The following is an 18,780-nucleotide window of genomic DNA, read 5'->3' as shown; positions in this document are numbered from 1 at the left end:
ACGACACTATGACCTAAATTGAGGACAGCTATGCTCGTTATTGTAAGTGCAATGATAAGTTAAAGTCTAATAAGTACTTTATCAAACTGTATGAATGTGAGTCCCAGCCCAGGTTAGGAAATTAACTAACAATGTAAAGATCAACAAGCCACTGACCTATATGTTCAAATTTGATTCATTCAATTAATTATTATTTTTTTGGTCTTAAATCCACCAGCCAGCCATTTTCATATTATACCAACATTTGCAGCATCCTGAGCCTTTTTGGTAAGATTACTAGGAAAACTCAGCCCAGAGTAGTTTTATTCTCCCCGAAAAAGTTTCTTTTTATTTTGAAAGAAGTATACCAAAAAAAATCAACTTTTTTTGCAATTGCAAGTACTTTGGTAAAGAAATGACAGAGAATTGTTCTTATAATCAATTTAATTTGTGATCAAGAATGCAGAATATTGTCAAGGTTTGGCCATCAGGTAAAAACTGCTGAAAGATACAAAAAGTATTCTAATACTGCAGTTAGCTATGTAGACTAAGGACTTCAACTTTGCAGTGGTTCAACTAATATTAACAGTGTTTATTTAGTCTACCACCCAGCAAAATGAAATCAATCACTTCTTGTGAAATATAATAAACTAAATAAACCATTCAGTTCCTTGTTTGGTTATATTTCAAATAAAAAGATGTTGTGACTAAGAATGGTTTAACCAAACTAGACTTATTTTAGACAGTTTAAAAAAAAATATTTCTCGGTTATATATGTCAAGAAGTGGATATCAAATTCTTGGTTATCTGGCTTAATCTCATAAATGTCTCTGTGCATGCTCGTAGCGCGTGTGCCATCTACAGAGGTTCGCCCCATGGCCTTTAAGCTGCGTTCACATTGTCGGCGTCAGATCGCGCGGCAAAAACGCAGGTCTTTCTATTCATTTTGAATTGGGGTAGTGCGTTTAGGCTGCGGCAGGATGTGCCGCTGGGGGCGGCCCGGAAAAAAAGTCTGCAGTGAAAAGTGTTGACAGAGTCAACTTTTTGACAAACTCAACTCGTCACGTATCATGTAACCGGCGAGGAAAACAGGAAACATCACTGCCTCTTTAACTGCCACAAGACAGTTTTCTTCTTTCTCTCTTTTTCTTTGAAATAAAGCTGCATTCAAGTACAGTTGGGATGGTGGAAATCTATAAATGATCTGACGGAAAACAGTAATTGGGAGATATAAAGTCTATACTTGTGCTACATTTGAGGGTTGAAGAACAACACAGGACGTCACAGACATGGGACATAAGTGACACTCTCACACCGCTGCACCACCCTGCGGAAAATCGCCAGATCAACTTTTGGCTGTGTGAACGTAGCCTTACTGTCTAATTCACTGGTGTGAACAGAGGTCACAGTTACTATACATTAGTATTCCTGATGCCCTCACTCTGACTGAACCATCTGCTGCTTTCGGACTGCTTCTATCACTCTGTGATTAAAAGCAGTCCACTCTCCTCAGCCTATCTATCTATCTATCTATCTATCTATCTATCTTTTCTGCCAAACAAGGGTCTGAGGGTAATTTAAGCTTTATCTAACTGTAGATGAAGTGCTTTTGTGGCAGACATAAATAGGTCTGTCTGTGGAGACCGCCCTTTACCAGCTGTCCAGCTGCAGCTATAAACGTCTCTCTGCATAAATTAGGCAGGCGACAGAGAAACAACCTGTCCAGGAGAGACCAACTGTGATACACAGTCTTTTAAACTCCCATGGGCAATTTAGAGATCTTGTAGGAGGAAGCCTGCACAATATACGAACATATCCTCTTCACAAAGGGCTTATTTTTTAGTTGTGGAAGAAAAGGCATCCTGGTGGCCTGGGGTTTAAGATGCTGATCATGTTATAGCAGTGTCTTTAGTTTGAGTTTGACTGAGGTTTTTCCAACTCTCAAAAACCATATTTAAAAAAAAAAAAAAAAAGATTCATATAAAATAGATAATTCATTCTAAATCTGTCCTAATGGTACTAAACAAGTGGGGCAGATACCCTGTGTGTCTTGTGATACAAATGCATGCAAATTCAATAAACGGTCAAATCTAAATTCAATAAACAGTCAAATACCTATTACATTTCAGAAAAAGGGATTTGGGGAAAAGCCACCTGGCTAGGGACTTAGAGGATTTCTAAAATTCACAGCAGTTGTTGTGGCACTCTGGAACAGTATAAAGAACAAACGTTGCAACAACACCGCACCAAAAAAACGACTTGTCAACAAAGGCCAAAAAAGAAGAGGTCAAAGGGTATCTGTCCCCAGGGGATGCAGTTACCCATAGTTACCAATCCTTACCCTCAGCTCTGGGGAATAGAACAAGGCGGGGCTGGGTCTCTACAGGAGGATGCTGGGATATAATGTGGAGGAAGGAGGGCCGTGTCAGGGAGGTGCATGCTGTGTAGCAGCTGGTGGGGGAAGGGTGACGCAAAGAGAGATGGGAGGGAGGAAGGGGCCGTTGTTAGAACAGATCCCATTACTATTGTATCCCAGCTCAGGACCTCAGGTAAGAGATACAGTCATTGCACAGTTTTCTAGATGTTAACAAGCGGAGGTCATTTTTTATTCATTAAGTGAAAACCTTTTTAGGTGCTTAGGTGTTTTAAATGATAAACAAAATAGCGTTTTTAGATATATGTTACTATATTTGATCAGTTGTACAGAATGTGTGTCCATTTGTCTGTGTGTGCATTTACAAATACTGTGTGATCAGTAACCTCCATGGAAGTGCTCGTATTTGTACTTGTGCTTTGTGTGCACATGTAACCTTTGTCCTCTGACTTGGCTACCTGTGGAACGTGTGTGTGTGTGTGTGTGTGTGTGTGTGTGTGTGTGTGTGGTGTGTGTGTGTGTGTGTGTGTGTGTGTGTGTGTGTGTGTGTGTGTGTGTTAGAGGGGATGTGTTTGTGCCAGGTTGTGTAGCGCTAATTAACCAGTGTAATCTCTGGTGATGGAGAATGTAATTATGATGAAGGAAAAATGGGGGGGTGGAAACAGCAACAGGGCAGTTGAGTTGAGGGCAGTTGTTCATGGCAACTGGATGGCACAACAGCGTGGGGATGGCTACAAAATGGATGACAAAGCACAGTGGGTGTGCTTGACAGAAATAAAAAATACTCTGAACTTTTAGTTGGTTGTTCAAATACAGTGCAAGTAACATTAACTGTTATTGCTCTCATCCTGGAATCTGTGTTGATGCTTGCTTGAATGTTTGTGTTTCTTTTTTATGTTTGATAGAATTCATTCATGACTTATAGGATACTATCTTGTTTGGGTACTTTTATTTTAGTTTTTTTTAATAATTTTTGTATTGGGGTGAAAGTAGGTCTAATACTTTATATCTACCTGTTCACGTTGCAGTTCCACAGCCTGCTGTTGGTTGATCTGAATGTTGCTTGAATAACTTCTTATTTATCTAACTGGATTATGTGGCTGTTAAAAGACTGGCAATAATTTATTTGATGTTTGATTGTACAATTATGCCTTTGTTTCCATGAGTTTCATCACAGCAATCAGACCACACTGATGCCGGTAGAGGTTCAGCTTCATGATGTTTTGTTTTCACATGAGAAAAAAGAGTTTTTTTTGGTCTTGTGCAAGCTAGCAGGCTACTTTCTCACCACAGAAGACACATTTCACGGACTTCTTATCTGCACTACTTAACCAGGTCTAGTGTAGGATGAGACTGTTGTCTTCCAGGTTGACCATTCTCAGCCAAAAAGCTACCGAAGTATCAATCTTCAGTCAGTTATGATTGACATCAAGCCCAGTGGTATCAGGGCACATGTGCAGCCCCTTTGTGGGGATGACCTTGATGTAACTATTGATTCTTCCTCTGGAAGTGTCCCATATGGTTTATGTGAAGGCAGTGTGCTTAGAGCGGCTCTGGTCTTTGTGTCTATTGTTCTAAAAGCTGAGCCTGAGTCATATATTGAGCCCACTGTTATTTTTTAAGCTAAAGTTGTGCTAAATAAACAAAAAAGAGTTCCATTTGAATGTGGATAAAGTAAACCAGAGACTAAATGTGCTCGATTACAGGAATAGATTAGTTTTTCAGTCAGGCACTGAAAATATGTTACAGCTGTATGCAAAGTGCAGAAAAAGATAAATGGAGGACTATGTTGTGTGTTTGATAAAGGGAATACATTGTGAGCAGATTTGCTGTTTAGGTGTGAGGTTGAATCAATTTTCTTGTTCTGCTAAAGCACACAAAAACACAGTTGTACTTGTCTTGAAAGCTCCACAGCTTACCGGCTTTAGCCTTGAGCATTTTATCTTATTCATTTCTATTGTAGTATGTCCCTCTCTTGTGTATGCACTTGCATGGGTATTTTCAGTTTTATTGAAGTTTCTCTCACACTGTGCCCTGCCCTCACACTGTGCCTCGGTTTCTTTATTTGTCTCGTAGGATCGAACCAATAACAATGTATGGCCTGTAAGCAGCCAGTCATGGCTCATAGGAAGAGGCCGGGGACCAGCGGAGGAAGCAGTATGGCTGCTCCAGGCCCCGTCTCCGGTCCCACCCCTCATCCTGCAGAGTCATGTAATCTGAAAGCCCTCCTCACTCGGCAACGCCCAGTCCGCTACCCCAAAGAGTCACAGGATCCGAAACCCCTCCCCCGTTCCTGTAAGGCACAGTACTCTTCTCCCAAGTCTCAAGATGTGAGTTGCAACCATCCAGAAGTGGATGTAGATCCAGAGGTTGAAGTGAAGCGGTACAGCAACCCAGCAGATGCAGAACTGGAGGAGCAGCGTCCAGCAACACCATCCACACCAGAACACGAACGTAACCATGACCAAGATCCTCATGACCGGGCAGACTTCCACGCTGGAGCTGACAGCCTGGATGACGACTCCAGCTCTGACTACATTAACAACACCTCAGATGAAGAGGAAGACTATGATGATGGTGAGTACAATGTTAATCATGTGGATAATTAATATTTGATCATTATCACCCCTCCATTATTGATTCTGAACTCTCTATTCATTTTGGTTTGATAAAATGTTATGGGGGACATAAAGTAGGGCTGGGCATCGTTCAAAATCTTTCGATCCGGTGCCAATTTCGATACCTCAGTTTCAATGTCGGTTCCTTAACGATACTTATTTCGATACCATATGTTTTAAAATCCATTTCAACATCAACAAAAATACATTAAACACAAAACTTTTATTTTCCACCTTAGTTGTGAATCAAAACAGTTATCAAAATTAAAAAAAATTCTGGTAACACTGCTCACTCAGAGTAACATTAATAAAACTGGTTGTGCTTTTGGATAGGGGTGCACCAGTCAGATACTCGGGATTGGTATCAATCCCAACTTTAAAAATTAACAAAAAAAGATAAACCTTTTTGCCACAACATGAACATATTATAAATAATAAACACATGACTTTGTGTACAGGCTAATATTGAACTAACTGAAATGCTAAGGAATGTAAACAACAAAGACTTTTTAGTGCAAACTGCAAAATGACTTGGTGACTGCCCTGTTGTCAACATTTAACTAATGAAGAACTATCTTAAGTGCAAAGGGGCCTTTCCTTACAATCTCAGCCTGTCAGTCAGTCATCAGGGCACAGAAACCACTGTTGTGCCTGCTTGTCTCAGAGGAAGTGTAAAACAACAGCACAGCGACCGCTTTCGCCTCTCCATTAATATCATATCGCAGCAAACGCTGTCTGCATGAAGTTTTGAAAAACTGTAACCACACTTGAAACCATTTTATCGGCATTGCCGTGACTCTCTGTGACTTCAACAAAACTGCAGAGCCGACGTAGTTTACTCCGTCCGCACCTCTGCGCGTGTGTCGGTTGGAGCTCCGCTCTGTGTCAATATGCAGAGAGGACAGATGAGCTTGCGCTTATGCGCTCAGACTCTTTTGGAACCAAACTTTGGCATCGAAAGATGAAAACATTTTTGATACTCATAGGATCCGGGTATTTTCTTCTGTGCCATAAAAGTATCGACGTTCGGTTCCCAGCCCTAACATAAAGACGCTTATGTTTACTGCACTGTTTTGAGCAAGAACTAAACAGAAAAAAATTTAACATCATGTACAGGAAAGCCGAAAAAACTAAAAAGTAACTGAGGCCGCAGCATCATCGAAAATAGTAAGTTTTCATCCAGGTATTCATACTTCAAAAAATGTCAGCACTGCCACTGTTGCTTGAAATCATGCTTCTTTTTTGTTAGAATTCAAGCATGAAAAGTTCCACATGAAAACTTGGATACCAAGTGTCACAGTGTTAAGTCGCTGTATGCAACTGATACATCAGCTAGATTAATTTAAAGTGACAAACCTAAATGAGTCACATCATTCTTTACAAATTTGAAACCGGTTTTGCATAGGAACTGATTATCGATTCCCATCTCTAATAAGTACCTGTGAATGTTTAGTATTGTGATTTAAAAAAAAAAAAAAAAAAAGCCCCCAAGGTATTAAGAAATGTGTTTTTGTGATCTTAATCCCTGCAGGGCTGGCAGAGGAGGATGAAGGTGTGACTTACTACATCCGGTACTGCCCAGAGGACGACAGCTACCTGGAAGGTATGGACTGCAGCAGCCAGGGAGAATGTAACCACAGCCACAGCCAGGCGGACTGCGCCCCCCCCATGCAGCCGGGTGACGCCCACACTGATGAATGTCAGGAGGCTGTTGAAGGGTGGGCCGAGGAGGGAAAGGTGGAAGGGGAGGTGAGAGAGGAAGAATGGGTGGAAGATGAGGAGGTAGAGGGGGCAGTCAGGGAAGAGTGGAGAGAAGAGGAGGAAGAGGTGAGGGAAGAGTGGAGAGAGAGAGATGAGGAGGAGAGGGCGGAGTGGACAGAGGAGGGCCAGGTGAGACAGGAGCAGTGGGCGGGACGAGAGAGGCACAGGGTGGAGGAGTGGGGTGAGGGAGAAGGCGAGGTTCGCTGTGAAGTAGTGGAGCAAGATCCAGACGAACAGATATACAACGGGAGACCAGAACCCATCCTGGACCATCAGCATCACCACCATCTCCACCACCAACCCTCCATGCAAGACACCCTGCACACCAGAGAGGAAGAGGAGGCAGAGAGCGAGGAGTACTGCCCTAATGAGGAAGAAGATGAGGAAGGTGACGAGGAGGAGCAACATGGAAGGGCCTACACTGGAGACTACTATGCCCCAGAGGACAATGGGAACTCAGTGCAAGTCTCTCCGTACCGTAGTCGCAAGGTGCTGGTGGTAGAGGGTGAGACGGGGGAGGAGGCGGAGGAGGACATTGACCAAATTGTTGCAGAGATCAAGATGAGTATGAGCATGGGGAGTCTAAGCAGTGGCACTGACCAAAGCCCAGAGGAGCTGGTGCACGACCCCGCACCAAGTGACTATCCTCACCCGAAGCCTGACCCAGCCCCTTACCCATCTGCTCATCATCGCCACGACAGCAGGCCCAAGTCCCTGAACCTGCCCTCCATGCACCACAACAACCCTGATCTCCAGAGGGGCATCAAGGCACATGCACGCTCCCCTGAAGACAGGCAGAGATGGCCACCGGAGCAGGTGAGCTTATTGTTGAGAGGTTAAAGCTGTAAACATTATTTTTCCATTTACCCACTGACAGTATCAGCGTCCCTGTTGTTATTTCAAAACAGGAACATAATACCAACCTAATTAGGAATTAACAAAACGTAACCGATGATTTGATAGTGATACTGTTGACAGCTGTGTACTGTAAATGCCTGAGCTCAGTTAGCTTCACAGACCTGAATCCTGCAGGTCCTATCCTAATCTTAAAACAATATGTGTAAAAGTTGAACTTAAGGATTCCCACTAATGTTTACTATCCACCTGCTGTTAGTTATTTACACTTGACTACTACCAAGATACCTGCTAGCTAGCTGTCTGAATGATGTGAGGTGATAAGCTAGACTCGCCAGTTCTCAAGTGTACAGTATAAAAAGATCAAAACAAAACCCTGGCATACTGAGAACACATTCACCAGACAACAGCCAAGAACTTCATTTTGCAGTTAGATGACATCCAGCTAAACTGAAAGTTGACGAATAAACATTTTGCGTCTTGTTAAGACATTGGTAATAATGTGTGTTTTGGCCTTATTAAAATGTCAGCCCTGCAATTTGAAAATTCCAGTGAATTTCTATTAATGAAATGATTATAGCTCTCCCCTAAAAAAAGGTTTTTAAGCTTTTTCACAGGAGACCCTTTTGCCTTGTCATTGTAGGAAAAGCACAGGTGTTATTAATAACACTAATGACATGCACAATACCAGGACCCTGAAACTGTAGCAGCAAAATGGAATTCAGCCATGATTAATTTTATTATTCACACTTTCCATATCGTATAAAAAAAAAACATTACATTAAATACTAGTGCAAGCTTCAACTAGTCTTGAATTTTAAATTTAATGAATGATAAATTTTGAATAAAAAGCCACAGACTTTTCCATTTCTAATGTATTGAATCAGGACAACATATACAGAGAAAAGGCAAACAGGAAAAGATGGAACATAACAGCATCAACATAATAATGCTAATCTGGTCCGGGCCTTTGCAGAAAATGTACAGTACTGTACATTCAGGCTACTTCAATCTTGCCACTGTATGTGATTTAAAATAGCTTTTTGAAAACTGGAGATGTGTTACATGACATGTTTCTCATCAACATCCAGTATAGCTGGAGCCTTTCCCCTCCCCCATGTTACCTTGAGATGTCCCCCTCCTCATCTCTCTCCCTCTCACAGACAACACACACTACCGACGCATCGATAGAGTCAATCACATACATAGCTCCCCCATCGTCTCCTGTGGGTAGCATGCTGATGTACACCTGCTCGCCAGTGTGCACATGTTACATTCCCTATGTAGCTCATTTGTAGCACAGAACTGGGTCAGACAGTGAAACTAGATGACTCCCAGACTCACTGAGATGATTTGGTCCTCTTCTCCTCTGTTATCAAATGAAATGTTCTTTATACAGCGCTTCAACATGACCTTTGAATGAACCAGAACAACAATGAAATCTATAAAAGCTTTGCTCTACAGTGTGGAGTCAAAAGATTATGAATAAGAAGAGTTACAAAACAGAGGGAGGTCATCTACACACACACATTTTGTTGGTGTGATGTGTTTGAGGAAAGAAAAGTATATTATACAGTATTGTAGTCTTATTTTAAATGGCGCTACAAACATGGGTTAAGGGACAAGTGCTTTAGCAGCCTTAATATTGAGACTACATTTCCCATAATATCCTGTTCTTCAGTTTCATTTTTACTTGCTTACATTTTGTTTGAGCTGTGATTCAATTTTACTTACTACCAGCACAGTCTCTTTTTCCTTTCTCTCAATTTTTCCGCCGTGTGTCGCACGTACCTGCTCGCGGTGCAAAGCGCGTGTCCGCACTATTTTTGCACATGTAGGGAACCTCGTGAATTAACCTGCAACATGTCAGCTGTTTGGAAATTCTTCAGTGTGTGTGCAGAAGATAACAAATTTGCAATATGGAAGTAGGGCGTGGAGGGACAACGCCAAAAAACTAAATCTAATTTTTTTTGTTGGATATTGGATGTGAAAAGAAGGAAATGGTTCTAACATTGCACTTTAGATGTGTTTCAATTTCCCACACCAGGAGTAATTTATATAGTTCTATTTTATAGTGATCCATTATCTGTTCAAAAAATGTTCTATGTTCTGTGCAAAATGTTCTATTAAAGAAAAGATAGATAATAAATATTTGTGTGTGCTGTAAAGTGGTTAGAAAAAATGAAATTGGAATCGGCTAAAATCGGTATCGGCTGGCCTAACTCGATGGAAATCGGAATCGGCCTAGAAAGTTGTAATCAGTGCATCTCTAGTTTTAGCAGTTCTTGTTTAATGAGTCCATGACATTTCTTAAATAGGTTCACTTTTATCTATTAATGTTAAAAGACTTTGATATACTGTATGTATGTAGTTTTACAGTAGTCTATATTCAAAATTTCTTCCATGAACCACAAAGTCTATTAAAAGCCTGCTGACAGGCTAGTAAAAGCCTGAGCGTACCCACAGGTATGATATATGTTGTGCCCAAAAAGCAAAATATATGTTTATCAGATGGACTTGGCTCAGATAGTGGCGATTTGAGTGAAGATTACCCCATGAAATGTAATGCTTATCATTTGCAATATTTTTGTACTTTTTTTGTATTTTGTTTTGCATTTCAGTTAGATAACTAGAGTATTGCCCACAGCATAATGAAAACAATTTATATCTGAGGACTTCAGCAGTAGGAGCTTGTCTGTCAGACAACCGACTGCTGTGGTGGATAGATCAGTTGGCCTAGGCTGCAGACACTACAAGGAAAAGTAGGAAATGCATACATATTTTTAGTTTTAACTTGAGGTTGATTTGAGGAGTAGTTGGAGTGCAGTACCAAACACACAATTATTATCTGGCATCTGTCCAGAAGCTGCCCGTCCTCTCAGTGATCTCAGTCTGGTGAATGCTGATTTATCAATGCTAAAGTTCTACATGTAGCCTTTTAAAGATTCCCTATTACAGATGGAGGCATGTACAAGTTTTGATTCGAGTCTGTACATGAACGTGGTTTTGTAGGGCATCACAGTTTAGCAGTCCATCCCACCCCACAACAACACAAGTCTAATTAATTTAATGGTTGTTTGCACAACTGAGTTGGGCAGCATGATGAATACATATCAGGACTTTACATTTAGCTCTCTCTCTTCGCAAAGGCGACACTAACGTCATGTTTGTGGTAATTAATTTTTTAGTTCAGATGACTTGGACTGAATTTAACTTTTCCACTGCCGCACCTAGAAGGAGATTTTATTTGGTAGAGATCTAGGATTTCATTTCAGCCAGTCATACGATTGAATGTTAATGAGCAGTTGTATAGTGCAAGATGGATATCCAGGGGAGGAAATGTAATCCTTCTTCTGTGAGATTATTTGAATGTTCTGTATATATTCATGTATGTGAGGAGAGATGAGACAAATGAAATACCGAACTTAACCATTTCTTTTCAGCAGTTTAAACCCAGACTGCTTGTGTTTTAATTTTATTTGTAGGTTAACACTTTACATTTGTTATTATTAGACACACCTTGTTCTGTAGCAGGCCTACCAACACATTCAAAACCTCTCCTACATTTGAACCTCTCATTCCAACCAGCAACACAAAGCGAAAGGAAATGTTCTTCATGTGTTTGTCTTAACTTATACAACATTAGTCTCTTGTGATTCAGTTTCATCCTCTTCTTTATTTTTATCCTATTTTTATCGCACCTGTTTTTCTGTGTTGACCAGGTGAGCAATGGTGCAGAGCAACCCAGAAAACAGCAGCGCTCCGACCTGAACGTTCCCCTGGAGAACAACAATGTACCAGAGGTAAGGTCCTTAAGATGTGTTGCGAGGTCGTTTACACTTGAGACGGAGGACATTGTTATTTATGTGTGTGTGCGTACCTATGTGTGCGACTGTCTGAGTTAATGAGTCATTTTGTAATTGCAACCTCAGCTCATGTTCTCCGCTTACGGCGTGGTAGCATCCTGGTAATTGAGCAGCGTGTCGGCTTGCGGTTTTATGAGAGCCATTTTTCACGGAGATGTCTGCAGTGGAGGCTTCCTGTACAGGCTCCACCCACAGCTCCCTGTCCTTGGGTGGAGTAAACCTTCTGAATGTGTAGTGAGCAGGTGGTAGGATCAAATGGATCCAGTGGGAGTGTTGAATCTCATGAATCATTTCACATTTCACAGCTCTCTCTCTCTCTCTCTCTGTGGCCATCTCTTGTCTATACCATCCTCCTCCCTCCTTTACATCCTTTCTCTTCCACCTCCCACAGCAATGTTGATGTGGGAAGTGGATGAGTAACGCTTTGCACTGTCTCCACACACACTTGCAGCGCCCCAGTAGAAGTACCAAGGTGTAAATCTATGTTAAGTGTGTGAATGTGGGGCAGGGCAAAACAGTTATTGAAGTTGCAGGGTAATTTCTTAAACCACTTTCACAACATGTAATGTCAAATTTTAAGCATCAAGTCACTCATGCTGTTCTCACGGGATTTGTTGTCATGGCAGTAGTCAAAGTAGCAGGGCATCATGTCTTGAACAATAGGTGGGTCAACTTGCCTGTTGAAAGATTGATTGCAATCACAGAAGTAAAAAGCGATAACTTGTCCTTTCTCATAAAAAGACAGAAAGTGTTTCATAGGAAGGCATAATTCTTAACCTTAAATATTCTCTCCTCATCTGTGTTTTGTAATATATAAAAAATACTAATACAATTTTTATGTAGACAAATAATAATAAAAATGAGTTTCATTCATTGTCTCAATGCGCTGTACGGCCATTATGCAAATGTGTCAGTTTGGCTGCGGACGATTAATGTTGTGGGCTGTTGCGGTTCTAGTGTAATTAGTCTATTGCATGACATAGGCTAGGCTTCAGTGAATATTGGATCTTCAAGCGCTTAAAAAATATGAATTGCAACCAGATTATGCAAACTGAGAATATTCTATTTCTTCACTTGAAAAAAAAGTGGCGGAGCGTCATTCCGGTGCGCTCCGGCAGCACTACACGCCTGCCTTGAACCATATACACATGTACTCCTGGGGGAAATAACTTTGCGTCAAGCCCTGCCAATAGAATAAGTTTGTCTTAGTAGTTGCCTGGCAACTACTCTTGTGATGCAAGGGGGTAGGAGGAATGCAACATCTAGTGGCCGAATATTATCAATGTTACCAATTGCACCTTTTTATTTGAAGTAAATCAGCCGGCTTTTTGTGCATCGTGTAAAATATCTGGGCTAGTTCTCTTTGAAAAGAAATATATAGGAATTGCTGCTTGATTCCATGAACTGAAACTTGCCGTTTGAATGCAGTATTGTACATTAAGAAAAGCAGCAGATGTTAGCCAAGTGTAACCCCAACACCAGTCACAAACATATTTAAATTTAAAGGTTTTGATTGGTTTATTTCTTTCTTACTTCCCTGTAAACCTATTCACAACCATATTTCATGTCCTATCCTGTTTTTGTCTTCCAGCCAACGAAGAAGGTTGCATCGTTTCCCAGTTTTGTTGATGGTAAGTTAATCTGTCTGCACACCTTCACCGTTTGGTGATGAAATCAAAATATTGTAATTGCATTAAACCATACCAAATATTACTTTGCCTTTAGTCTGTCATTTCACATGCCTGTTAAAACACTTTCAGTGCCTTTTCCCTGGTTCTGGGCAGATGCTAGGCCTAATAATGTGTGAGAGGCTTAGCTGCCTGTCTGCTCCTTCAGATCATGACAGCGCATTGTGTCCCTGAGTGGGTGTCTGAGAATCCACATCTACATATCACAGACACAGATTAATCTCAGCCCAGCCTCCCACCAGCACAGCACCACCATCAGCTCACAGCCAGTGGCCATCTCACTGCTGAGGGCTGGATGGGATCCAGCCTGTTATCACCATATCTCCTTCTCCAGAGCAACAGCGTTTGGCTCCATTTCTCCACACAGCACTATGACGGCAGTGATTACAATACCCTCTCCAATGCACACCCTTTCAGTCCAACAGCACTCTCTTTCCCCATGTCTCCTGGTTAATCACCATGCTCTCTGCTTTTCCATGGCCAAGTTCCAGGACCCTGCGAACCAGAAGACCTGATTGATGGAATTATCTTTGCTGCTAACTACCTGGGCTCCACTCAGCTGCTATCTGAGAGGAACCCCTCCAAGAACATACGCATGATGCAGGCCCAGGAAGCTGTCAGCAGGGTCAAGGTACTCAAAATCACACTGACTCACCCTCATATATTGTGTTTAGTTTTTGACCCGAAGATATCCATATCCATACTTCTCAATCAGCAGGCCACATTTTTCCGATATGCCCTTTACCCCTCGAGGAGTTGCACGGATTTAAATGAGAATCCTTCGCCCTTTTTGACCAAAAAGTCCCAGGAACTAGCTTCAGAAACTAATAGTGGTAGTTTCCACTGCAGGACCTTTCCCAGGGAACCAATAACCTTTTCAGGGACACAGGAACTTCACCTGCATGAACCAGGGATAAAATGTAGTTCCTGTACGATGGTTCCAGGTGTGAAAAGAGTCCCTGCTCCGGTGGTAGTACTTTCAGATGGTTCAGAAACTATTAGGGTGTAGTTTGCAGGGCTAAATTTAGCTGATCGGTCAAACATAGACAAAGCAGCTGCTTTAACTTGTGTACAGCATTATTCACAAAATAAAGAAGCACTGGGCACCACTAGTATTGTTATTATTAGGATGAGGGGTGGACTGTTCTTGTTGTTAACATTGAAAACAAAGTTATGATGTTGTTTTTTTTTTAAAGCGTGAACAAGCCAAGAGAGCAGCCATGGTGGTGACAGCAAGCCAATAAATGAGAGAGAGAGAGAGAGAGAGAGAGAGAGAGAGAGAGAGAGAGAGAGAGACACACACACAAAACTTGCTAATTGTGTTATGTTCTGAAGTAGAAAAAATAACCATAAAAAAACTCCTTTTTTATTAATTTATTAAACCAAACTCAAACTTCAGAGCACAACAAGGATGACTGATGTTCTTTCCTTGTGGATGAAAATTGCATTTCTAACAGCGCCATAGTTTTTTAATTGGTCATTGGTCTAATTTGTCTTACCTTTACGCGTCTTTGGATGAGGTGGAAATGCAAACAGCAATGCACAAAAGGGACGTTTAGTTCCTGATGTTTTTTCTGCTGATCCCATAATTCCTGCAACTATTTGGTACTACTAGAGTTGGTAATTTACAGTTGCATGACTTGAAACATTTGAACAGATTTTTCAAGTTGGAGAAACCGTCTACGTACTGTAACTTGGTTTATAACATCAAAAAACATTCACTTTTTAGGGATCAGAAAATACATTTAGATTGTGGCTCCTGAGTATCTAGGAAGGTTGGGTCCTAAAAAAGTTCCTCCAGTGGAAAACACCTATTTTAGAGCCTATTGCCCTCTTATTCCAGGCTCTTTGAGGTGAAGTTGAGATGTGTTTGTTCACACCCCTGGAGACAGCATCCAATCAGTGCTGTTGGTTTGCTGCCCCCTGCTGAAAGAGCATCTTATATGACAACAGTTCTCTCTGTTCTCCCTGGAGGTGCCAGCATAATGTAACAGTCGTCTTGTTGTTGTTTAGGCTGCATTGATAAGAAGCACCCTGCAGGAAACCTGTCCAATGGCTTTACATGGCTAATACTGCATGTTTTGCAAAGCATACTGTTTAAATGTTTCATCATTTGTACAGTTTTCATGAGGTATTTTTTGTTTTACTCAGTGTTTTCCCTACCATTACAAAACAACCCCTTGCCCTGCCTGAAAGTATGACAAATTTATATAATTATACTATATATTCCAAACAAAAAAAAACTGATGTGCGAGATAAATCTATTTTCACACATACAGGCAATTTGCTTCTTGTTCTCTCCCTATAAAAGTTCAACTCATTTTAATGAATGTTACGGTCTGGCAACATTACACGCGTAACGTATGCGGAGAGGACTTTCCAAATCTACGCTTTCACTATAATCAATGAAAGGGGCTACACCGGGTACGAGAGCAGCCCGTAGGGGTGCGTATGCTCCGCAGAGATCCGCTCTACAAGCGTAAATATAGGACAGTCTTCTATTTATATTATTTAAGCAAGGTGTGTGCAGCCCTTTAACACAGAAATGGATCATAAAGTGTATATTTCTTTTAAATTAAACTACTCATATACAGGAAAGACTTATTGATTGTGAATATTGGCAGTTTGATTTTGTTTCCCTCACCTGCTTCCTCTGATAACAGCTGACAGTAAATTGATGATTCACAGCACTGTGCCAGCTCCAAAAAACTGAAGAAACAACAACAATCCCAAAGTCTCACCTGTGACTCACACAATCCTACGCCGTGTGTGCACAGCTGGTGTAGCCAGTTAAAAGATACAGTCCGCTAAGGGTACGTTCAATGTAGCCAAAGTCGCGTAACCTTGTCCCTATTTTCAACTGTTGCTAAATAGTTGTGTGATGTGTGAATCAATGTTGTTTTTATTCATTTTCAAAAAATATGTGCACTAAACCAAAATTGTTCTAGTGGTCATACAGTTAAGTGTTTGGAAACCCTCATAAATAGTTGTGTGATGTGCAGTGTTTCCTCTATGTTGATTTTGTAGTGTTGTTCGGACAGATCTGCCCCCACAAAACAAATCCTAAAGGAAACACTGGATGTGTAAATCATTTTGGTGACTCTCCCCCTCTTCCCCCTGGAAAAAAATCCTAGGGGAACCACTGCATCTCGTCCAGATTGCTCCTAATGAAATTTACATGTCCGTCAGTACTCTTTGCTTCTAGAGCAAACCATTATTGTCATATATTAGACATGAATGGTGTTTTAGGGCAGCTAAACAACGTGGCCAGATTGGGCTACAGGGCTTGCTGCTTGATACAGCTGGTTGGATAATGGGGCTGCTCGCAAGTGAACCCTAATATTTCCCTTGTTGACAATTGCTCCCTGCTGTTCACTAATGTTGTTGCGATGATTATATTCCAGTGCAGTTTGAGAGAAATAATGTGGAAGGTACCAGTGCCTCCATAGAGCAGCTTGACTAGCTTGAATGCTTTGTTCATCACTGTTACTCTGCCCAAAGTGCGTCCGAAACAGCTCCTCAAAATGTCTTTCAGCATTTCTTACATTTCTTGGTTGTGACTTGTGTAAACAAAGAAAATGTTTTCATGACGTGATGACATAATGCAGCATTGATGTTTTGGTGCACAGTTGCTACCCAGAAACCAGTATTTTTATCTCCCTCTCATGTGAACACAAGCTTAGCTGTATTTCTAAATATTAAATGACCGCCCGTGTAGTAGTCTTCTTTTAGAAAGTTACATACTTTTTAAATGTTGTCAAGCACATTTCCTGAATGCAATGTAGTCTAAGGTAAAGTAATTAAATTGTTAATTTAAATAAGTAAATATCAGATTTAAGAATAGGTTAACAAAACTACAAATCGGATGAGGCATTCAGTGCCAACCTTTGGTTGATACTTGGTTCTGTAGACACTTTTCAGTCCATACCAAAAATGTGTTGAGTTTTGATATTTAGCCATTATCGTTCAACACAATGTCAACATCGTAACCATGAAAGACTATAGCCTAAAGTCTGTTATGAAGTTTTTCAAGTTCAAGTTTATTGTCATATGCATATTAGTAAGAAGTAACACAGCAATGAAATACAATGTGCCTTAGCACTTTTTCAGCACCAGTCAATAATAACAATTTTAAAAACATAATAGCATTAAAAACATTATAAAATATCCAACATAATATACATAAGTGACTAAGACCACTTCAGACCACAGCCCTCCTTCCTGTTGTGCTATCGTTCAATGACCTTATTACCTGGGGGTAAAAACTATCCCTAAAACGCGTTGTGCGCGTTTGGATGCTCTGCAAACGTCTCCCCGATGGAAGATGGGAGAAGAGATTGTGTGCAGGATGATTGGAATCCTGTATAATACCTTGTGCCTTTTTAGTGATGCGTTTCCAGTAGATTTGTTGGAGCAATTCAAGGGAAATCCCGATGATTTTAGATGCAGTCAGTAGATTAAGGTCATGTGAAGTAGCCCTGCCAAACCACACTACAATATTACCTGTCAGTATACTCTCAGTTGTACAGCGGTAGAAGTTCAGTAGAATGTTAAGAGACATACCGTATTTCTTAAGACACCGCAAAAAGTAAAGCCTCTGATGTGCCTTCTTAATGGCACAGCTGATATGGAAGGCCCATGTGAGGGTGTCTGAAATGTGGATGCCTAAGAATCTAAAGGTGTTAACAATTTCAACTGGAGAGTTAAAAATAACGTGATCCGCTACTGGTAATTTAAACAAGTGGAATTACATTTTGTAGTCAAAGATTCAACCCCAAATCCCTAATAACTCTTCTCTGAAGGGTCCCAACCCAATCAAACGGCATTCTGCAACACAGAAAAGGGTGAGAGGGAATGTGACAGCGCACAATCTGAAAGTCTTTCGGCCCATTGGCTGGTTTCAATCTAAAAGCCCTTTTCACCACAATAGAGGTCTACTGGCATCATTTCACTTTCTATCCAATCTGTTTGGTTCTTCTCTCACTCACCCACTCTCTGCCATGCACAATTGCCTTCCCTGCAAAAAATCTTGTCAGGATGAAACCATGGTAACAGTTAGCTATCACCCTTTTAGTGCTTTCCCCTGCTTGAAACAGGTCCATTGAACAAGAAGTCGTCCAATATCTTTTTTTTTTTTCTTTTTTTTCCCTCGTCAACGAATGAAAAGCTGTACAGCAAACAACATTTAATCTTTGACATTGAAATGAACAAACATACGTGTGTAGACATATTTGTATATTTGCTCCAGATCAACCCGAACTGAACAAAAAGAAGAATGCCAGGTAAATTGTAGCAAGCAAGGCTGTACGGTTTATTTATGCAGATCTTATTTGGCATGATGTTCACTCTGTTTGATGTAATATTTATAAAGCCCCCCGCCCCCACACACACACACACACTGAATTCTGCTTTTTATCCCATCCATGCTCAGCAGTAGATGCTGCTGAAAAGCCTCTGATGTCTGTCTTGCGTGAGAGCTTATCACGGAGGAGTAAACTTTACGAAACGAAAACCCCCAAAAATACTCTTGCCTTTGGGCTGTTTTTTCTGCTCTTTTTATTTATTTATTTAACTAATACTGTCTCAGTTAGGGCGGCACGTTATTTTGTTTCATCGTCTACATCGCGATGTGTGCATGC

The 18,780-nt window shown here is 40.9% G+C and overlaps 1 protein-coding gene across 1 annotated transcript in view; it reads left to right on the top strand.

Moving 5' to 3' along the window:
* Positions 1 to 18,780, top strand: part of apba2b (amyloid beta (A4) precursor protein-binding, family A, member 2b) — an 81,582-nt gene that overhangs the window by 44,952 nt on the left and 17,850 nt on the right. The window contains exons 4-8 of the mRNA XM_028587202.1: positions 4,430 to 4,930; positions 6,503 to 7,548; positions 11,310 to 11,390; positions 13,045 to 13,084; positions 13,627 to 13,772. Of these exons, the coding sequence (XP_028443003.1) occupies positions 4,471 to 4,930; positions 6,503 to 7,548; positions 11,310 to 11,390; positions 13,045 to 13,084; positions 13,627 to 13,772 (1,773 nt within the window). The 5' untranslated portion in view covers positions 4,430 to 4,470. The remainder of the gene's footprint in view (positions 1 to 4,429; positions 4,931 to 6,502; positions 7,549 to 11,309; positions 11,391 to 13,044; positions 13,085 to 13,626; positions 13,773 to 18,780) is intronic.

This window comes from Perca flavescens, chromosome 1 (genome assembly GCF_004354835.1).
Source record: "Perca flavescens isolate YP-PL-M2 chromosome 1, PFLA_1.0, whole genome shotgun sequence".
Taxonomy (NCBI): Eukaryota; Metazoa; Chordata; class Actinopteri; order Perciformes; family Percidae; genus Perca; species Perca flavescens.
The sequence above is the reverse complement of the archived record's forward strand: the minus strand, read 5'-3'. Positions and strand labels throughout refer to the sequence as shown.